General features: G+C 48.2%; 3 protein-coding genes across 4 annotated transcripts; 2 read left to right on the plus strand and 1 right to left on the minus strand.

The window, feature by feature from the left end:
* Positions 1-385: 385 nt before the first annotated feature.
* ifngr1l (interferon gamma receptor 1-like) lies at positions 386-4,630 on the plus strand. Of its 2 annotated transcripts, none has more exons than XM_019860329.1 (7): positions 386-587; positions 2,374-2,500; positions 2,642-2,823; positions 3,125-3,288; positions 3,730-3,889; positions 4,000-4,115; positions 4,207-4,630. In XM_019860329.1, the coding sequence occupies exons 1-7, from the start codon at positions 521-523 to the stop codon at positions 4,531-4,533; spliced, it is 1,143 nt and encodes a 380-aa protein (XP_019715888.1). In that variant the 5' UTR covers positions 386-520; the 3' UTR covers positions 4,534-4,630. The 2 variants fall into 2 exon arrangements, with proteins under 2 accessions (XP_019715888.1, NP_001347755.1); NM_001360826.1 differs by having other exon boundaries at positions 467-587; positions 4,216-4,630.
* Positions 4,631-5,334: 704 nt separating this feature from the next.
* Positions 5,335-10,884, plus strand: il22ra2 (interleukin 22 receptor, alpha 2). The gene is made up of 5 exons (XM_019860332.1): positions 5,335-7,934; positions 8,013-8,121; positions 8,539-8,717; positions 9,308-9,465; positions 10,396-10,884. The coding sequence occupies exons 1-5, from the start codon at positions 7,868-7,870 to the stop codon at positions 10,543-10,545; spliced, it is 663 nt and encodes a 220-aa protein (XP_019715891.1). The 5' UTR covers positions 5,335-7,867; the 3' UTR covers positions 10,546-10,884.
* Positions 10,885-11,554: 670 nt separating this feature from the next.
* cog2 (component of oligomeric golgi complex 2) lies at positions 11,555-16,859 on the minus strand. The gene is made up of 18 exons (XM_019860345.1): positions 16,683-16,859; positions 16,346-16,507; positions 16,099-16,164; positions 15,944-16,024; positions 15,736-15,839; positions 15,525-15,633; positions 15,262-15,441; positions 15,034-15,158; positions 14,427-14,553; positions 14,217-14,356; positions 13,880-13,941; positions 13,468-13,619; positions 13,196-13,381; positions 12,915-12,987; positions 12,676-12,818; positions 12,441-12,580; positions 12,055-12,259; positions 11,555-11,810 (listed from the first exon to the last, which is right to left on the minus strand). Exons 1-18 carry the CDS (start codon positions 16,737-16,739, stop codon positions 11,712-11,714), a joined length of 2,211 nt encoding a protein of 736 aa, XP_019715904.1. The 5' UTR covers positions 16,740-16,859; the 3' UTR covers positions 11,555-11,711.
* Between the last annotated feature and the right edge of the window lie 786 nt (positions 16,860-17,645).

Genomic DNA, 17,645 nt, shown 5'->3' on the forward strand with positions numbered 1-17,645 from the left:
AAAATTTGGTGGGGGGGGGGGGGGGTGAACACACAACAAAGGAATGAATAACAAAAATTCTGGGACAGTCCAGTCTCTTACATATTTGTTCTCAGATCATGACTGCGTATGTTTAAGAACAGTAACAACAAACTAGTACCGCTAGTCTTCCTTCCCACTACAACCGCTAATACTTATGAAAAATATATCACATTAAAAATTATGTATTGTTTTCCTATGCTTTCCTCTGTACGATGCTTGTGTATGATTTATCTGTTCAACAAAAAAGACAATAAGCCCCACAAAAAAAAAAAGCTAGCGTTTTGTCATCTAAAAGTTTTCTTCTAACAGCCTAATCATGTCGGTAATAGTGGTAGTTGATGACGTCAGTCCCGGATGCAGCACAAAAAGAGGAAGGGATCTCCAACCGGAGCAGTTGTGGGATGTTCCGAGACTTTGGTTGTCGTTAGCTTTAGCTTCGAGAGGACACGCGTAGCCTCTCGTCGGTTCCTCCCGGGCGCTCGGCGGCAACAAGCTACTCATGGCGTGGACGTGCTTGACGCCTTGCCTCGTCACCTTCTTCGTCTTGGGAATCGCGTCGGCCCACGGTAAATCATTTCGCTAACCTGCACACGTGCGTGGGTCTAAAATGGGTCGTTGCGGTTGAGTTTCGGGGCAGGGCCGATTCTCGCCATGTTGACGTTTATCCCTGTCCCTGCGTGTAACTAATTATTGTCAATGAAATTCATTAGTAATCAATTGACGACACCGTACTTGGTTTGATTGACACCGTGTGTGCGTGAGTGAATCAGTGAGAATATTCAGCATTAGCACAGCCGTCGAACGCATTACTGAGCAACTTAACTTTCTCACCGCTATCCTGCTGCAATTATAAATGGCCACGGCTTGTCCTTTGTGCACAGTTTGGGCCTTTGTAGACAATGTATAAAAAATTCGCGCCATTTTAAACCCCTCGCACAATAATGGTAATTCGTCATGCTTTATTGTGGGACATTGAACCTAAACGCTGCTGAGTAAACAAATAACTTCCCCATTGGTGTTTTCAGTCTTACTCAAGACTTCAAATTCAAAGTGGGTGTGTAGGTAAAACCGGAAAAATAGAACAATTGCTACGTTTGTAGTAGGCCATTTTATTCCTGTTTTTTTTTTTAACGCAGTGATACTTGGATGCTTGTGGGTTTTCAATGCATTTATGGCAAGCCACTCCATACCAAGACCTTTCTCTGTATCATATTGAAAAGTTTACCATCCTCTTTTTTTCCATGTCATGTTTCACAGAAAGAAAAAAAAAATCAGCAGTGTGTGAATTGCGTTTTATGAATCAGCAGGGGTTGACTGTGTTACATCTGTGCATGTATTGATTAAAGCAGAAGTGAAACCACAATGTCGGCGTTTCAACAGCACAGTGAGATAAATGAAACGGTCGAGCTTTCCCATAAATTTCAGAATAAACCGTGAGTCAACATAAACAAGGGGGGGGGGTCTTCCCGGGGCTTCCCGGCGAAAAACGTCACCCTCTACTTTGACTTTCTTTTTCTGAGGTGTCTCGTTCCCACGGCCGACTGCCCCTCGGCCTGGTACCGCAAACGTTGTCCTCTTCCTGTTTCAGAAGCAGACGCCGCCTCGGCGTGTTTTGCAGCGTCTTCGCCGAACCGAAACGCACGCGTGACTGATCGCGTACAAGTCAAGCCACATCACTGCCATTTAAACCCACGGCAGTGGTTGGAAGCGGAAGTGAAATTGAGAGCAGCGGTTGAAGAGCTTTTTGGCACCCCTCACCTCGGTTTGCCTCGTCATGTTGTGACCTGAGTGCGTATCACTGATAACAAAAACAAGCGCCGAAGCCGTTTGCTCTTCTTGCGTTGTGAGCGGAACGAGGCAGTGTTTATCTGCTTACATTCCGCTTCGGAACCAGGGGCCACACCTGGCAACGTCGCATACACACAAAATGGGACCCGACAAAGACCCTTACGCAACTTCCTGCGCTTATCTGATTACACTGGAAGGGAGAAAATGCCCATCTGTTGTCGCCACTGCTTAAAAGACCGCAAGGCAAAGTGGTTACGAGGTTAACAACTAATTGAAGTAGATGAACTTTCAGATTAATTCATGAGTTTTTCACTTTATATTCGCCTAACCTATGACCAAAGCATTTCTGTATAATTAATCTGATATTAGTCATTGTAATAGTCCGACTCACTTATTGCTTGTGTTTGTTTAAAAAAGTACATCGGAAGATGTCCGTCCAAAAAATGATTGCATGTTAAATTGCAATCAAAATAATGAGGGTGGGGAAAAAAGAGGCAATTGTATGATTTTTTTCAAACTGGTTCAGCCTTATCAAAATGTCTCTTCAATGTCTTATTTGCTCAGTGGCGCCGCCAAGCGATGTGATTCTGCACTGCGGCAACCTGGTCAACAAGGTGGCCTGGCGCTACGACAACCCGCCCGCGGGACTGCGATACCGGGTGGACTTCGGCAAGGTGTTCAACTCCCAGGGGTTTGTGTTTTCCGTTCAAGTGGTAAATTGTGATTTGCTTTGTCCGGGTGACGACTGATCACCATCTTGTGCCGTGATCACGTACAGTGAATGGGAAAGCAAAACACCAAAGTGTTAAAATGGCGCACTGTCTTCCGGCAGTGACGTCGGTCCGCTGTGGGTGTACCCACCCGACCTCCAGGCGGACTTGTCCTTCCTGTCGGACCAGAGGGAGGACTACTTCCTGGCGGTCACCGCCGTCCTCGGGGAGGAGGAGTCGGAGGCGGCTCCCGCCGATGGCATCACCTTCAGCTACTACAGGGACTCCCCCGCCACTCAGAAATGTGAGAGCATGGAAGTTTGCTTGTTATGTTTCCATCTTTTCCAACCAGGCAGGTGCTACAGCCCAAATGATGTATTATTATTTTTGTTTTTTAATATTAAACACTCCTTGAGAGAAACGAATGGAAAAAAAAAAAAGAATAGCAGAAGATGACAATAATATCTGAGAGCAAAGAAGCAAAAACAGCACCTGGAGTGCAGTCAAGGTGGTCCGATAAGATCGGCGTTGGAGCATAGCTGTAGAATGGTCGCGCCGAGCGCAGTTGAGACAGAAACAAGGAAGTGCTTCCCGTTTCTCTTCAGGTTCTTTGGACCTCCCCCCTGCAACCGTGTCGGACCAGCAGGATAACTCGGTCCTGATCAGCTTCCAGCATCCGTGGCTCAAGTACTGGCATGGGAGGAAGAGGAGACATGAGAAGCTTGACAACCCTCTGCCCGTCTTCAAATACGACGTCATCCTCGACAAAGTAAGACTCGGTGGTCCTCATTCAATGTTCCTGATTTGATTATGACATAACATCAAAAAATCTCTTCTCTGCAATAAACTCGTGTTTTTTTTTTTGGGGGGGGGTGCATCATTTCGAGAATACAGTTGGCCTTGTTGACATTTCGTTTCCATTTGAAAGGCCACATTGCTTTATTTCACTGTGTTACAGCACCCCCTACTGTCTACCTGGCAGAGGTCTGGGCATGTGCTGTGTGCGTGGCAAAACTTGTATTGGAAACCTCATAAAAGTCGTGTTTATTAAGTACAAGTCAACAGGCCCATTTGCAAAAAATTTTTTTTTTTTTGGGGGGGGGGGGATCCTTGGAAATAAAATCTCCCCTGTAATTACTTGTTGCGTGTGTCTGGCGCCCCCCAGTGGCCACGTCTCCCTTCCAACCTGCTTTACTCCCCGCCCTCGCAGAAGCAGTTTGCCGACCTGCGCTGCACGGAGAAAACGTGCGAGCGCACGCTGCCCGTGGACGCCGGCCAGGAGAAACACTGCGCCGCCATCAGAGGCGAGCTGGAGAGTATCAGCGTTCACGGCACGCAGGACTACTGCGCGCTGCCCGTGCAGGGAAACAGTTGAGCGCATTCAATTGCAGCAGTTCACCTAAAATTGTTACGTCATTGCACTGTCAGATCAAATGGCCCTTTTTTTTCTTTTTTCTTTTTTTTTTTAATAATAATGCAGAACACGTCATCATCGCTGTGGTGGTGTCGCTGTTGGTCCTGGCTGTGGTCTCTACCGTCCTCCTCCTGGTCTGCCTGAAAAAGACCAAATCCTCATCCAATTTGCCGCCCTCACTGGTGCGCTTCATTCACGTCAAAGTCAATCGGACGCCTTTGCCTGACATCTAACCCTTTATTTTTTTTTTTTTTTTGTAACTTTTTTGTACGCGCCTCAAAGCGCTTCGAAAGAACCATCGAGGAGGCGAGGCCCGACACGTCCCTGCCGGTTTCTAACTCGTCCGCGCCGCTGATGGTGGTGGGGACGTCGCCCGTGTCAACTGACGATTCGGAACCACTCAGAGAGCCGGAACCGTCCGTAGGAGGCGACGCGGACGATGCGGGCGACACGGTGGAGGAAGTGCAGCAGGGGTACATGGGCGGCGAGCAAATGCAGGAAGACGAGGACACGGCCACCTCAGAGGAGAACGCGTACGAGAGACGCCAGGTCATCGTCAGCCTGTCGCCCGACGAGGACGTTGAGGGCTATCGTGGCTGAAGGTCTGACTTTTCTTCAAAGGGCGTGGCTTAGATCTTTGTACCTTAGCACAGCATGGGTTGTTAGTATAAAAAAGTCATCACTGCTTGAACCCCCCCGCCAAAAAAAAAAAAAAAAAAAGATGGCACTACTTATGGGGTGTAGGGTCTTAAGCCGTGACGCCACTAGCAAGCATTTTCAATGGCTGCGCTTTTGACAATCACTAACCTTCACTCTCATTTCAAACTGGTCTTACGTTATTGACACCTAAGCTACATTCCAAACACAAATACGGTTGTTTTTAGGTCCCACAAAAAGATTGTCAAGGCGGCGGGAGGGCACGCGGCGAATCGGCTTGTGTTCATTAGAAACGATTAGGTCGCCTCAGCAAACGTGACTTCCTGCGCCACGTCGTCAATACAAACATCACAGGAAGTCCCACAAGCTACTTCGTACTTGTCATAGATGAAATGAGCCCAGACCGACACGTGAGGGGACCTGCAAGGTGTTAATTCGCTTGTTCATGGCCATCAGTGTCTGAGCTGTCGAAAAAAAGTGCAAGGTGGGAATGCTCACCTGGTGGGTGGCAGGCAGCCAGTCGCGTTAAATGAGCCACGCGGAATTATAGCCGTGTAGTTTTGGGCTCATTTTGTTTCCTAATTTCCTCTGAAAAGAGCACTGCACTTTGAATGATGTGCGTCGAAAAAATATAAGAGTAATGCGAGCATTTTCGCTCACGGAGGCAGCACTTCATACCACTAGGCCGTTGCGCATGTGGCACCCGGACAAGCCGCCAAACACGGTCGCCGTCCCGACGGGGTCCCGTTGCCGTCGAGCGCCATTTAGCGGACGCTGACGCTAATCTGCTCGTGCAACCAAACTCCAACGCAGCTCTGCTTACCTTTTGGATTCGACATGACTGCGACGGCAGGGTGTTTCGGACGGCGTAGCTTGAAAGTGGCTCCTGAGCCTCACCGAGCCTCGTTGATCAAGTCGCGGGTGAAATCGGCTCTGTGAACCAGTTTACTATGATACTTGCTAACTCGAATGATTCATGTTTGCACCTCTGTTGTCTTTGAAGGGGTTAGATGTTGCACCTAACCGTAGTCAGACGCTCGTATTATTTATTACCCCCCCCCCCCGACTTGTGTCACACTAGATGCGTTTCGAGCCGCCATTGGCCCTCTACTTCCCTGTTCTGTCATTTAACGATGACATTTGCACGTAGACGATGAGCGTAGCTTTTTTTGAAAATCCTTTCCTCAATTCAATGTTTTTATTGCGGGCGACTGGGGGGGGGGCAAACTAGAGTGATTTGCTGTTTTATGACTCTTGTGTAATCGAGAGAGACAAACAGGGAGAGTGTGCCAAAGCTTCATGTGTTTTATTTGCGAGTGTTGCCCCCCCCCCCCCGGCCCCCTTATGGGGCGTTACTAAAAATAAAGTGCCCAAACGTGTTTTCATATCCTCAGTTTTCATCGCACACCGTGTTAAACGCTACCCATGCCTCACACACTCTCACCATTTGAGTTTGAATACTCAAGCCGACAACTTACGCAATCGCTTGACAGTCTCTGCGCCTTTGCTCTCGTGTACCATTTTTGCTTTTAAGAAAGGCCTTAAAACAAATAACCGCGTTGCTAGAAGCCTTAACATGTTGCGCGTGCGGCCAAAAGAAGTGTGAGCTTCTTATTTTGCAAGTCGTGTCAACGTCTCTCCAAGATCAGCCGCAGTCTTAAAACCGCCAAACTCATCTCCCACCCTTTTAAGTTTCATTTCTGTGTGTGAAGCAGATTCACGCAACGACGTGAGCGCCGAGAGTCAAATTGTCTCGCGCCGCCTTTAGAAAATTTAAAGCATCGTGTATATCAAAATAGGATTTTTTTTTTTTTAAACTCAAAAATGTAATGAAAGAGTTGTGAGGCGAATCTCGGCAAGTCCGTCCGCCGTGCAAATGGGGCCGGCACGTGTGTACCGCAGACCCGGCGGCTGAAGAAGTGTGACGAGGGCTGACATTTCAGGTCTTCTTCCCCCCGGAAGCAAACGCGGCACGTTGGCTGGGATGCCCGACGGTGAGCTTGCCTTCCTCTTTACGGGCGATGTCGCCTGCAGGGTGGAAGTGCGGCCGCACCGCGCTTCCAGTAACCCGCTTCGCCGGTCGCACGCCTCGTCTGCCATGCTGCATTTTTTAAAATTTTTATTTATTTATTTTCGCGAAGTCACGATTTCTCACGAATGGAGTCGGTGTCCAAAAAACCCACAATTCGGATCTGTAATATTCAAACATTTGTCGCATGTGTATTTGCAAAAATGGTGAAAGTTGAACATTTGGTGACTGTCATTTGTCGTCCAGATGTTTTCAAAACGTATTAAAAGGCTCAATGCCACAGTTACATTGACATTTTCATATTCCTTGAGATTGTTGTGTGATGTCGTTGACAAAAATAATTTATGTTTTTGTCTTCCATCCTATTTAAGGATCGAACCTTAACCCCTAAGCCTTATCCTAATCCTAACCCCCTATCCTCAAACCTCTCACTTTTTTTTTTTTTTTTGGTCACTGGAATGCTACTTCTTCTTGTTTACGTCCAAACTTCATGCACGCTTTGAGCACGACGCCTCCGGTCCACCGGTGAAAGGACACTTTTGATTTTTCTCTTCTTCCGTCGATAACTGCTCCAAACAAGGCGTTTGCAGGAATACGCCACGTTCCGATGGCGTGACTGTCCGTGTCTTATGTTATTTTATCGCATTTTGTTAGTTTATGTTAAGCGCTCTGTAAAGCGCTTTGTTTTTGCTTTGTGCTGTAAAATGTGACTGAATTATATGTCAAGAAAAGCCTACCGGAACAGCTGAAGTTATTAACACAGACAATCCTAAATAAAATCACTTCGGCAAGTGTGTGCTGACTCCCATTTTATGGCAGTCTTTGAATGTGATGCATTATTTCATCTTGATTCACTGCCACATCCCCAGTTATTATGGGGGGTGTACACTTATGCAACCACCCTATCTCAGGTGTCGATTTTGAAATCACCCTCGCTCAAAAGGTTTGTTTGATTTTCAGTTGAATTGTAGGACACATCGATGGTTGATAAAGTTTTTGTCTTGTTCCTTTTTTTTTTTTTTTTTTAAATAGCACAAAACCTGGCATTTGAACAGGGGTGTGTAGAGACTTTTTATGTCCACGCTATTTGCTTTGCACGTGCCGGCATGTTGAAAAAGTGCTTAGTCATTGTTCACATGGACTTCTGTAAAAGGATGTGGTCACTGGTCCAGAAGTTAAAAAAAAAAACAGGAAGTGGATGCATGTTAAAAGTCGGAGGCTGCACGGTCCACTGACACAGTCGGCAAAATGAATCGCGTCGTGATCGGAGGCCTGCTGTTGCTGCTCAAGCTGTCCGCCGGCATCACAGCACCAGGTGCCCCTTCAAGCTTCTTTTTACTTTGTCTCGTCATGGTGGAGTCTCATGTCATTTTGTGTGTGTGCGTGTCCACAGTGGCTCCTCCCGCACGCATCAAGTTTGACTCGGTGGACTTCAAGAATGTCCTTCGCTGGATGCCGCCCGCCAACAGCAGCAACGTGCACTACGACGTCCAGTGGAAGATGTGAAGAACACGCACATTCCACTCGCACAAAATCTGAATTTGATTGATTTTTTTTGTCTCGGTCTTTGCTGCAGTGCGTTATTGTTACCAAACATGGGCAAGTCCCGCAAGGCTCCTTTCTCGGGCCCTTGTTGAGTTGATGACCACAATCACATTTCCAATAGTTGATATTTACTTAATTGGGTTAATTTTTCTCTATTCATCTTATTTTTGCCAAATATGTGTTTTAAACAAAGTTTGAATTTTTTTTATCCAATTTGCATACAAATATTCTCAATTCCAAATACCGTCTTGTCGTGAAATGCAATGGAAAAGCTGTGTCAAAATGGTCTCAATTTGCGACGCATCCTCCTGAGAAGCGCGTGACGTCATAATAAGGACGTCGACTTGACTGTGTGCTTTCTTTGCGGCGCTCAGTTACGGCGATGCCAAGTGGCGGGATGCGGACGACTGCCAGGGTATCCGCCGGCTCCACTGCGACCTGAGCGGGGTCACCTCGGACCTCCGAGAGTGGTACTACGCCAGGCTGAGAGCGTGTTCCTCGTCCGCATCGTCATCGTGGATCCTCTCCCCGAGATTCAGCCCCCAATGGGACAGTGAGTGTTTACAATGAACAAAGGTGACATTGAGGCAACCTCGTGGAAACTTGGAGAGGACTTTTGTCTTTGGGGGGGGGGGGGGATTGTAGATGTCCTAAAATGGTCACCTCCAACCAAGAAGGCAGACTTCTTTTGCCGATGCAAGTGTGGCTCCTTGAGACTTTTTTTGCTGGTCTACTCATGTTGGATATGCCTTCCAAATGTTATGGTTGCTAAGCGAAACTGCTTTTGTGGGCTGAAGTTTCCAAGTAAGCGTGACCCAAAGTTCAGCAATTGGACAGAGAGGAGTTTGTCTGAAAGGAGCCTCGAGCCTAAAATGTCTGCATCAAACTAAAATGGCAGACTTTTTTTGTGTCTTTTTGGGCATGGGTTAGAGAAACTGCTGCTGGGAGCTGGATTTTCCAAACAAGCATTCAGTTCAAGCATTGCTGCGACACTTATTTTAAAATGGTCGCTTCAAACCAAAATGGTGGGCATTTCGGGCATGGCTTCATGAGACCTTTTTTTTTTTTTTTTTGGTGTCTTATCCACCAAATTTTCTCAGTGTAACCTAAGTGCATTTTTCTCTCTCTCCCTCTGCCACTCAGCTCAAATCAGCGCACCTCAGCTAAGGCTGAACGCCAGCGAGCAAGGCATCAAGGTGCGCGTGAGGACCCCCAAGGCCCTGGCCAAGAAGATGCTAAGCAGTCACCTTCGCGCCACTCTGGTCTACCACGTCTACGTCATTAACGAAGAGGGCAAGGAGGTACGTCTCAAGCGAAACCGCGTCCTTGTCACAAAATTTCCTTCCTCACTCTTCAGCCCAAACCTCTCGCAGTCAACGCAAGTTCTTCCCTCACCAAAGTCCCCCCACCACCGCCGTCATCATCGATCGCAGGTCACTTTTTGTCGTCCGATTGCGTCGTGGATTTTTCTGCCATATCACGGCATTTAGCGGCGATCCCGTTTTCTACGTTGACTGTTATTGCGTAATATGCTCAAATGGAGAAAGAGTAAGATGCAGTTCTGCTCCTGTCCTCTAGGAGGCGGTGCTTAGTCATTCAATCGCAGCCATTTTTCAAAATGAAAGCCCTGCAGTAGCAGCTTTTTCTAACCCCCACATATTTTTTGTTGTGTGCAACCTACCAAAGACCCTCTACTAAGGAGGAGGCGCGGGGGGGGGGGGTATTTTCCATTGTATAGCAATCCATGCATCCCTTTTCTGATCCGTTTCTCCTCACAAGGGGCGTGCCGGAGCCGTCCCAGCTGTCTTCGGGCAGCGGCTTGAATTGGTTGCCAGCCAATTGCAGGGCACACAGAGACCAACGACCATCTGCGCTCATACTTAGGGACCATTTCGAGTGTTCCATTAACCTGCCGTGCTCGTTTTGGGAGAAAAGCCAAGCAGGCGCGGGGAGAACACATGCAAACGCCACAAAGGAAGGCCGCAGCCGGAATCGAACCGTGCACCTCGGCACCGTGAGGCCACGGGGCCGCCCTCTGTAGTCATCGTTCAAGTTGCAGAAATATAAAACGTTGGCTCAATTAGCTCATGACTGTATGAAGAAATAAGGGCACCAAAATGCAATCAAAGACGCAAACCGTAAAAGTGTCTTTTAGTTACCGCCGAACAAACATCCATTGACGACATAGCTCCAATGCGGGTTTTTTTTTCCCCCTTTTGTTGTCCCCCCAGGAGGTGTTTGAGCTGCTTTGCTGCTCGGGGAAGTTTGTCGTGAGCAAAGTGAAGCACAAGACAAAATATTGCTTCCAGGCGCAGAGTGTCGCAAAACTGCAGGGACGCCGCAGCGCTCGCGGACCTGCCAAGTGCGTCACCGTCCGATGAGCACAGGAACGCTTCGACATGATGCGATGTCTTCCGCCACCGCCAAGAGGGTCGAGCTGGGCAGACGCTCCAAGCCCAGAGTTAAGATTGGTTTTGGTCGATTCGATGTCGACGCACTCCTCCACTGAAATCAAGCGCCGTTGGTTCAGAATGACGACGTCGTCCCAGAGACTCTTGTTTTGTCACATTAAAATGTCAAAGGGGCTCAAGGGTCAGCTTGTCATTCTTTCGACTGGCAACTTTGTCATAAAACAAGCGAATGCTTTCAAATTAGGCTCGGGCGCAACCTTTGCAAATGGGGATTTCAAATTTAGGGTTATGGTTTTAAATTAGACTGTCAAACTGGGGTCAGGGTTTTAGGTTCGAGTTAAACAAGAGTTAGCGGAGCCCTAACGGAAATGACCTTTGCTCTGTCGGATTTTAGCTGGTTGTTAGTCAAATCATTATAAGGTCACATTTTCAAACTTGATTTGCATGTGCGGTGCCATTGTCGCATTAACCCTAGTTTGGGTTACGGCTTGAAAGTACGGTTTAAAACTTGGGTTAGAGTTTTCAAAGTAGGCTTTTAAACTTTTTGAAACCCCAACTCCAGTTTTAAACCCTACCGTCAAACCCTCAGCCGAGTGTAAAATGCTACTTTCACACCCTAACCCGAGTTTGGGTTAGGGTCTGAAAGTAGGTTTCAAAACTTGGATTAGGGTTTGACAGTAGGGTTTTAATTAGGCTTAGGTAAGGCTTGAAAGTAGGGTTTTAAACTCTTTGAAACCCTAACCCTAGTTGTAAACCGTACTTTCAAGCCCTAACCCAAACTAGGGTTACGGTGTGAAAGATTAGAGGCTAATCCTAATTTAAAACACTACTTTCAAACCCTAACCCTACTTTTAAACCCTACTAACAAGACCTTGGATTCGGGTTTGAAAAGTAGGGTTTAAAACGTGGTCAGTCTCAGAATTGAACTGAATAACTGAAAAGGTGGGGCAGGTTATAGGCAATGAGACAAAGCCGAGAAACAGAAAACAATTGTTAATTTATTTCCAAAAACAAACAACAAAAAAGTGACAAAAGTGTAGGTGAGACAAATCACTCCAAAACGAAAAGAAGCTGAAGCAATCGAGTCCAATCGAGCCAAGTTTTCTCCCTTTTTTTGTCACGACGTCAGCGCGTTTTCACGCGTGGTGTTCGGCGAGCTCTCGGGCCTCCTTCACCAGCTCCAGGAGGCTGGACAACATGGACACGTCCGCAGGCTCCACACCCATCCGCTCCATCTGAGGGAAATGCAAAAATTCCGGGGAAACGTTTCATTTGGACGGTGCGGATTCGCTTCGACGAACGCTTCGCTCTTTAAATACTCAAGGTTGACCGTTTGTATTAATTTTGCAGCTCCGAATGTGTTGACCAGCAGCTGTTTGAATGTTCGCATTTAGCGCAACGTTGATGCTAACTTAGGTTAGCCCCGTCGTGGGCATTTCGCATCCTGTGTTAGCATGAAGCTAGCAGTTCGCCACCCACCTGTTCTGCCAAGTACTCCACATCCAGAGCCAGCTGAAGGCGGATCTTGGTGTCGTCCGACGGGCCGCCGTTGGTGGGGGCCGCGCTGCCGCCGGTGTTGGTGGCGGCGGCGGCGGCGGCTCCCTTCCTGGCTTGCTTCAGTCGTTTCAGACTCTCTTCCATCTTTCGCACCGAGCTCAGAACCTCAGAAATGGTCTCATAGTACCTAGCGCACACACGTTTGTCCATCAAGTCAAGGTTAATTAATGAAACCCTGATTTTATTTGGATTATTTCTTTAAAAAATATGAAGCAACATTTGCCCTTTGTAAGAGTTTGTTTTCATCATTCTTACGAGCGCAACATTACGCTATTTTGAGAAGATGACGCGCGCGCGCAAGCGCTCACCTCTGCGTGCATTCCGAAAGCGTGGCCGTCAGCCAATGGCGCGCCGTGGCCGCGTCCACCAGGCCCGACGAGTCGCTCAGCAGCTGATGCAACGGCCGCAAGGCGTTGTCCATGTACGCCGACGCTCTCACGGGCACCTCCTGGCCACACGAAAACAAGAAGCGGGCGCGCTCAACGGCACGCGTCGGGCCGGCACACGGTGGGGCGGCGGCTCCCGCGCCGCAGTTTCACCGACCTTATTGGTCCTGCGGTAAAGTCGGGGCACCTCGGAGGCGCTCTTCAGGAAGCGGCAGCTGCGCTCGCTCAGGTGTTGGGTCATGCGGGTGCTGAGGGCGCGGATGCTGCCGGACAGGCCCGCCTTGGAGTCCGCTAAGGCCTCTTTGGGGAAAACACAACAGAGGTTCCTTCAAATGGCTCGCCGTTGAAGACGACCGACCGAGAAATAAAAGGATACGCTGAATGATTGGCACTTGCCTTCCACAACGAGAAAGTTTGTGAAGCCGATGGCTTGTAATCTCTGTCTTACCATTTTGGACACTTGCGGGAACTAAAAGACATGAGGGAAAAGAATGTGAAAAGACACCAAAAAATGCGACTAGCACAACAGCAACGATAGAAAACTAGTCACGAAACCGCTGAAGGGAGCCTGAATTTGGACACGGCTCCGGTTTTGGGTCTTGTTGGACCACCCAGGTGTCCCTAATGAAGTGACCGGTGCTAACCCTCCTCCTCATCCTCGTCGTCGTCGCGCTTACCTGCTCCTGCAATTTTTGGACGTCGGCTGCGATGTGGACCAGCTGTTTGGTGGACAGCGAGGCGGGACTCCCGCTCTCGCTGCCCGTCTCCTCGACGGACGTCCTGCTGGAGGTGGACGACGCCGAGCTGGGGAGGGGCCTGCTGGGCTCTTTGCTCGCCTCGGGCGGAGTGGTCTTGCTCAGCGCCTACTTGCAAAGCCAAATCATCAACAAGTCTTGCGATGGCCATCGATGCCCCCCCCCCCTCCCCCAAAATAAAATCAAACGCCGACCTCGTTCAGGAAGGTGGCGTATCGCGAGTAGAGCTGCAGCGTGAGCTTCCAGAAGCGATGAGCCAGCGGCGGCAGGTAGACTTGGTCGGACCAGCAGCGCACCAGGCAAGACCACAACGACGCCGTCGCCTGCAGGTGGTACGCGCCGCCGGCTGGGGCGGATGCGCACGCAAAACGTGTCCGAGCGTTACTTGCCGATACGCAGAAAGAAAATCTCAGGATTTGGCGTCTTCTAAACGGGTTATTTTAAAAGTGCGTTTCAACACTTTTCAAAATTTAAAAATCAGAGCGAATTGAAATAGGGTAGACGCCTGATTTGTTTTTTTTTTTCAATTCTGTTGATCCCAACATGACGCACATCCCAACTGAGAGCAAAAAAAACCCCGGATGAAATGGAATCCAAGGCACACACCTGGCGCCGCCTGTAAGCCGTCACTGAAGGCGTTCTCCAGGCTTCCCGCTATCTCCTTGTACCTGGAAAAGCATCCGGGGAGCAACCTCAGCAAATGAAAATCTTGGGCCAATTCATTGTACTTCTATCTATTTATTTATTTTAAATTGGAGCTCAAAATTCCAATCGGATACATTTTCATAAACATGTAAGACATATTTTTCAGAAATGATGATAAATGTTCTAAAGCCATAAATGAAAAGACGATTCATTTATTTTATTGCTCTGCGGTCCTCATCTCCGGTTTTGCGGCGGCGTAAAACGCAGCCACAGCAAAAGCTTTGCGCCACGTGGTTACCTCAGCTGAAAGTAGACGGGCAGGTTCCATTTATTGTGGAAGGCCGCGTACGACGGGTGCGCTCGGAGTCGCTTCACGCTGGCCTGCGAGCTGCACTGGCGCTCGAACCGCCGCACGAACTCCGTGCTGGCGCAGTAACGCTAGAAACGAAGAACGGCGAGGTGAGGAAACCGGCGGCAAAACGGACACCGTTCGTCCCGTCCGCAGTACCTCGTAGAAAATGTCGGGGTTTCCGGGGTTGAAGAGGTAAGACAGACGCTCCTCGATGCCTTTCACCATCTCGGGCCACACCGAGTTGACCATGAAGTCGTAGCCGGGAACGATGTCGGCTTTGTCGCTGGGGAGAGAAGGAACGTCCGGTCATATCTAGTATTTGTCGAGTGTGAGATTTAACCCAATTATTGAGCAAATTAAAAAAATATTTTGCATGTATTTGTGGTGCGGATATTCATATATTTGTTTGTAAAGGGCTTTTAAAAATAACTCAATTTTTACACTATATTCTGATATTTTTGTCCACTTGGGGCCACCATCCTCAAGTTCCACAGCTGTAGCTCAGATTTTGAATGTGTACGGCTTTAAAAGGCGGGGCCCCGGCCTGGTGAGTGACGTGGGTGTCCCAGAGCAAAAGTGTCGACAGGACTGGTTGCTCTGCATGTTGAGTTGACTCAGCACGAGTTAGCGGCCATCGTGGACCAAATAAGATAACCTTTATTTGTTTATTCTTATTTATTTGATTATTTTATTTTATTATTATCCTGTGTCCGAGTTGCCGAAGATGTTTTTTTTTTCCCAGGGAGTACACATCCTTACTAACCTGGATATGGCTCCTCCGGTCACTTCTCTCAGGAGTCTGCAGTGATGAGGAACAAACTCCAGCAGCCTCGAATACATCACCTGAAGACCGTTGGGACTGGATTTGACCACGTCCTCCACAATCACCTGCCAGCAGAAGGCGGAAGGGATGACTTCTCACACACGCACACTTCGAGTGCAGCGGTACCTTGCCTTTCATATGGGCAAAGTTCCATGTGAGAGTACTGACCTGATCCATGAAGGGCTTGACCAGAACTTGTCCCACCAGCGCCTCGGCGTCTCGCGTCTTGTCGATGGTGGCGTAGGTCCTGAGGCAGTGGCGCACCATGTCCACACTGGACGTCCGCAGGCCCTCGATGAGCAGACCCTCCAGCGACTGCTGCAGCATGGAGGTGATGCCCGCGATGCGCTGCAGGGGCCCACACAAACGTCGGCGGAGGATCTCGGCGACAAGACCCGGGATGTTTTCAGAGGGGCTGGATCAACACTCACGGGTCTGACTTTGTCCAGCAGGGGCATGCCTTTGCTCTGCACGGCGTGGAACTGAAGCTGGTTGAACTCGGTGGCGATCCGCTCCAAGATCTGACCCGCTAACAAGGGACTGAACACGGACGGAAAGGTAAGACATACATACGAGGTCATCAATTCAGGACACAACCGAAGACAAACGCTACGCAAAAGATATGGAAAGGACGTGTGACACCTGTCGCTTTCCAATGAGTTGGACTCTTTGGGGTTTTGTGAGTTGAGGATTTTCTCAATCTTTTCCACCGAGCGCACCACCTGGATCAGCCTCAGGACGCAAACCTGGCGGACGAAACGGAATGCAATGGAAATCAAAAGACGTTGAAAATCACTTTCTTGAATGGTTGAACGCATCATCGCGTAACCTAAGAATGTAAAGTGCCAACCTTTTTTTTCTGCAGGTCTTCCTGTTTGGACAACTGCAGGTCTATGGCTTGTATCACTTCGCTGACGCACGACCGAAGGCTCTGCGCCGACGACATTCGTCAAGGCTCATTTAATTAGTGGTACTCCAACTACGTATTGAACTCACAACACATACCATGACTTCCTCCCGTAGCTGTCCCAGTGGCACAGAGAGCTGATTGAGGACTTTGTCCATCCCCACCTGGGACACGATAATCAAAAACTTGTTTGAGGCTGTGGTCGGTTCAGCAGCAATAATTCAATTCAATGTTAATGCTACAGCACAACACAGGAGTTCTCCGAGGATTTGACATATCCGCAGCGGGGCCGAAATCACCCAACGGTAAACAATACAAAGCAAAAATGTCGCAGTAAGTTCTCACCAGATTGGTGGAGAGGTTGACAAAGTCAGCATAGTCCTTGTTGATGAGCTCCACCATGGCTGTCTTGAGCAGCTTGTAGTAGAGCTCCAGGTCCTCTCTCATCTCCTCCAGCTGCACCTGCTTCCGACACTCGGCCACGAACTGGTCCACGTCAAAGTCATCCTGAGGACACATTAACAACAACCACAAAGCTTCTCGTGATGACGCAGTTTCTAGAGAAAGAGCGCATCATCACGTTTTGCATCGGCTATCGCTGTATATAGCCGCTGTCTATTCGCCGTTTAGCTCAAGCTAGCTAATCTACGGTCGACTAAGATAATAAAAGACGAACACTTACCTTCATAAAAACGTCCTTGTCGAAGCATAGAGAATCGGGACCCTTTGGTAAATTCATGATGAATTTTAAAAACCTGCAAGAACAGAAGCAAGAAAAACAAGACGCCTGCTAGTGTTTGCAGTTACTTCCGCCAACATGGCACAAGACCAACGAAGAAGAAACATTCATTTTGGACGACCAGAGCGCCTTGGAGAGGTCGACGGTAATAACTGCAACGTGGTACTGCAATGACACTAAACCGAGAACGGAAAATGCCTGGATTACAAAACATGATTTAGAGAAAAAACATAATGACAAAAAAAAATCTAAAAAACAAAACAAAGCTTTAATCTTTATGTTTCTCAACTGTCGCACAGTCTGGAACGGCCGTAAACCAGACGTATCCTCTTCTGCATGCTATAAATATACATGTGCCAAATGAATCGTAAATTTTGGACTACAGCCTCTTCTCTGTGTGACATTATACGAGGGAATAAATCTTACAGGGCTGTAACACTGTCGGGCAATGCAGCAAGAAAAGCCACTGCAGCTCCCAACGGGATACGGGGTTGTAAATGACACGTTCGAGGAACACCGGGTAGTCGGAGAAAAGTGTGCTTCATATTTTTATGAGAAGCAACAAACGTCAAATGTACAAGTAGGCCATTCATGACTTGGCTTCTTTGTGTTGTTGTTGTTCATCCTAAAAGAATTGCATGGTATCATCATTTTAACTCTTCATCCGTGTCACTATATATCACTGTACATAAATTGGCCAATTTCTTTCTGGCAGGCTGGTTGGGAAAAATTGATCAAAAATCGAGATTTCAAAAATGGGTGGCTGATATTACATTCTGTCTTTGGACAAACAATAAGTGTATGTTTCTGTGGTTTGTGCCTGGACTATTTTAAATTTCACGTGGGCTGGGCCGTGGGGGCAGAAAATGTAAATTGTATGCGTTGAGGTGGGGTCGTTTTCACATT

The sequence above is a fragment of the Hippocampus comes genome, unplaced genomic scaffold (assembly GCF_001891065.2).
Source record: "Hippocampus comes isolate QL1 unplaced genomic scaffold, H_comes_QL1_v1.1 scaffold39, whole genome shotgun sequence".
Classification (NCBI taxonomy): Eukaryota; Metazoa; Chordata; class Actinopteri; order Syngnathiformes; family Syngnathidae; genus Hippocampus; species Hippocampus comes.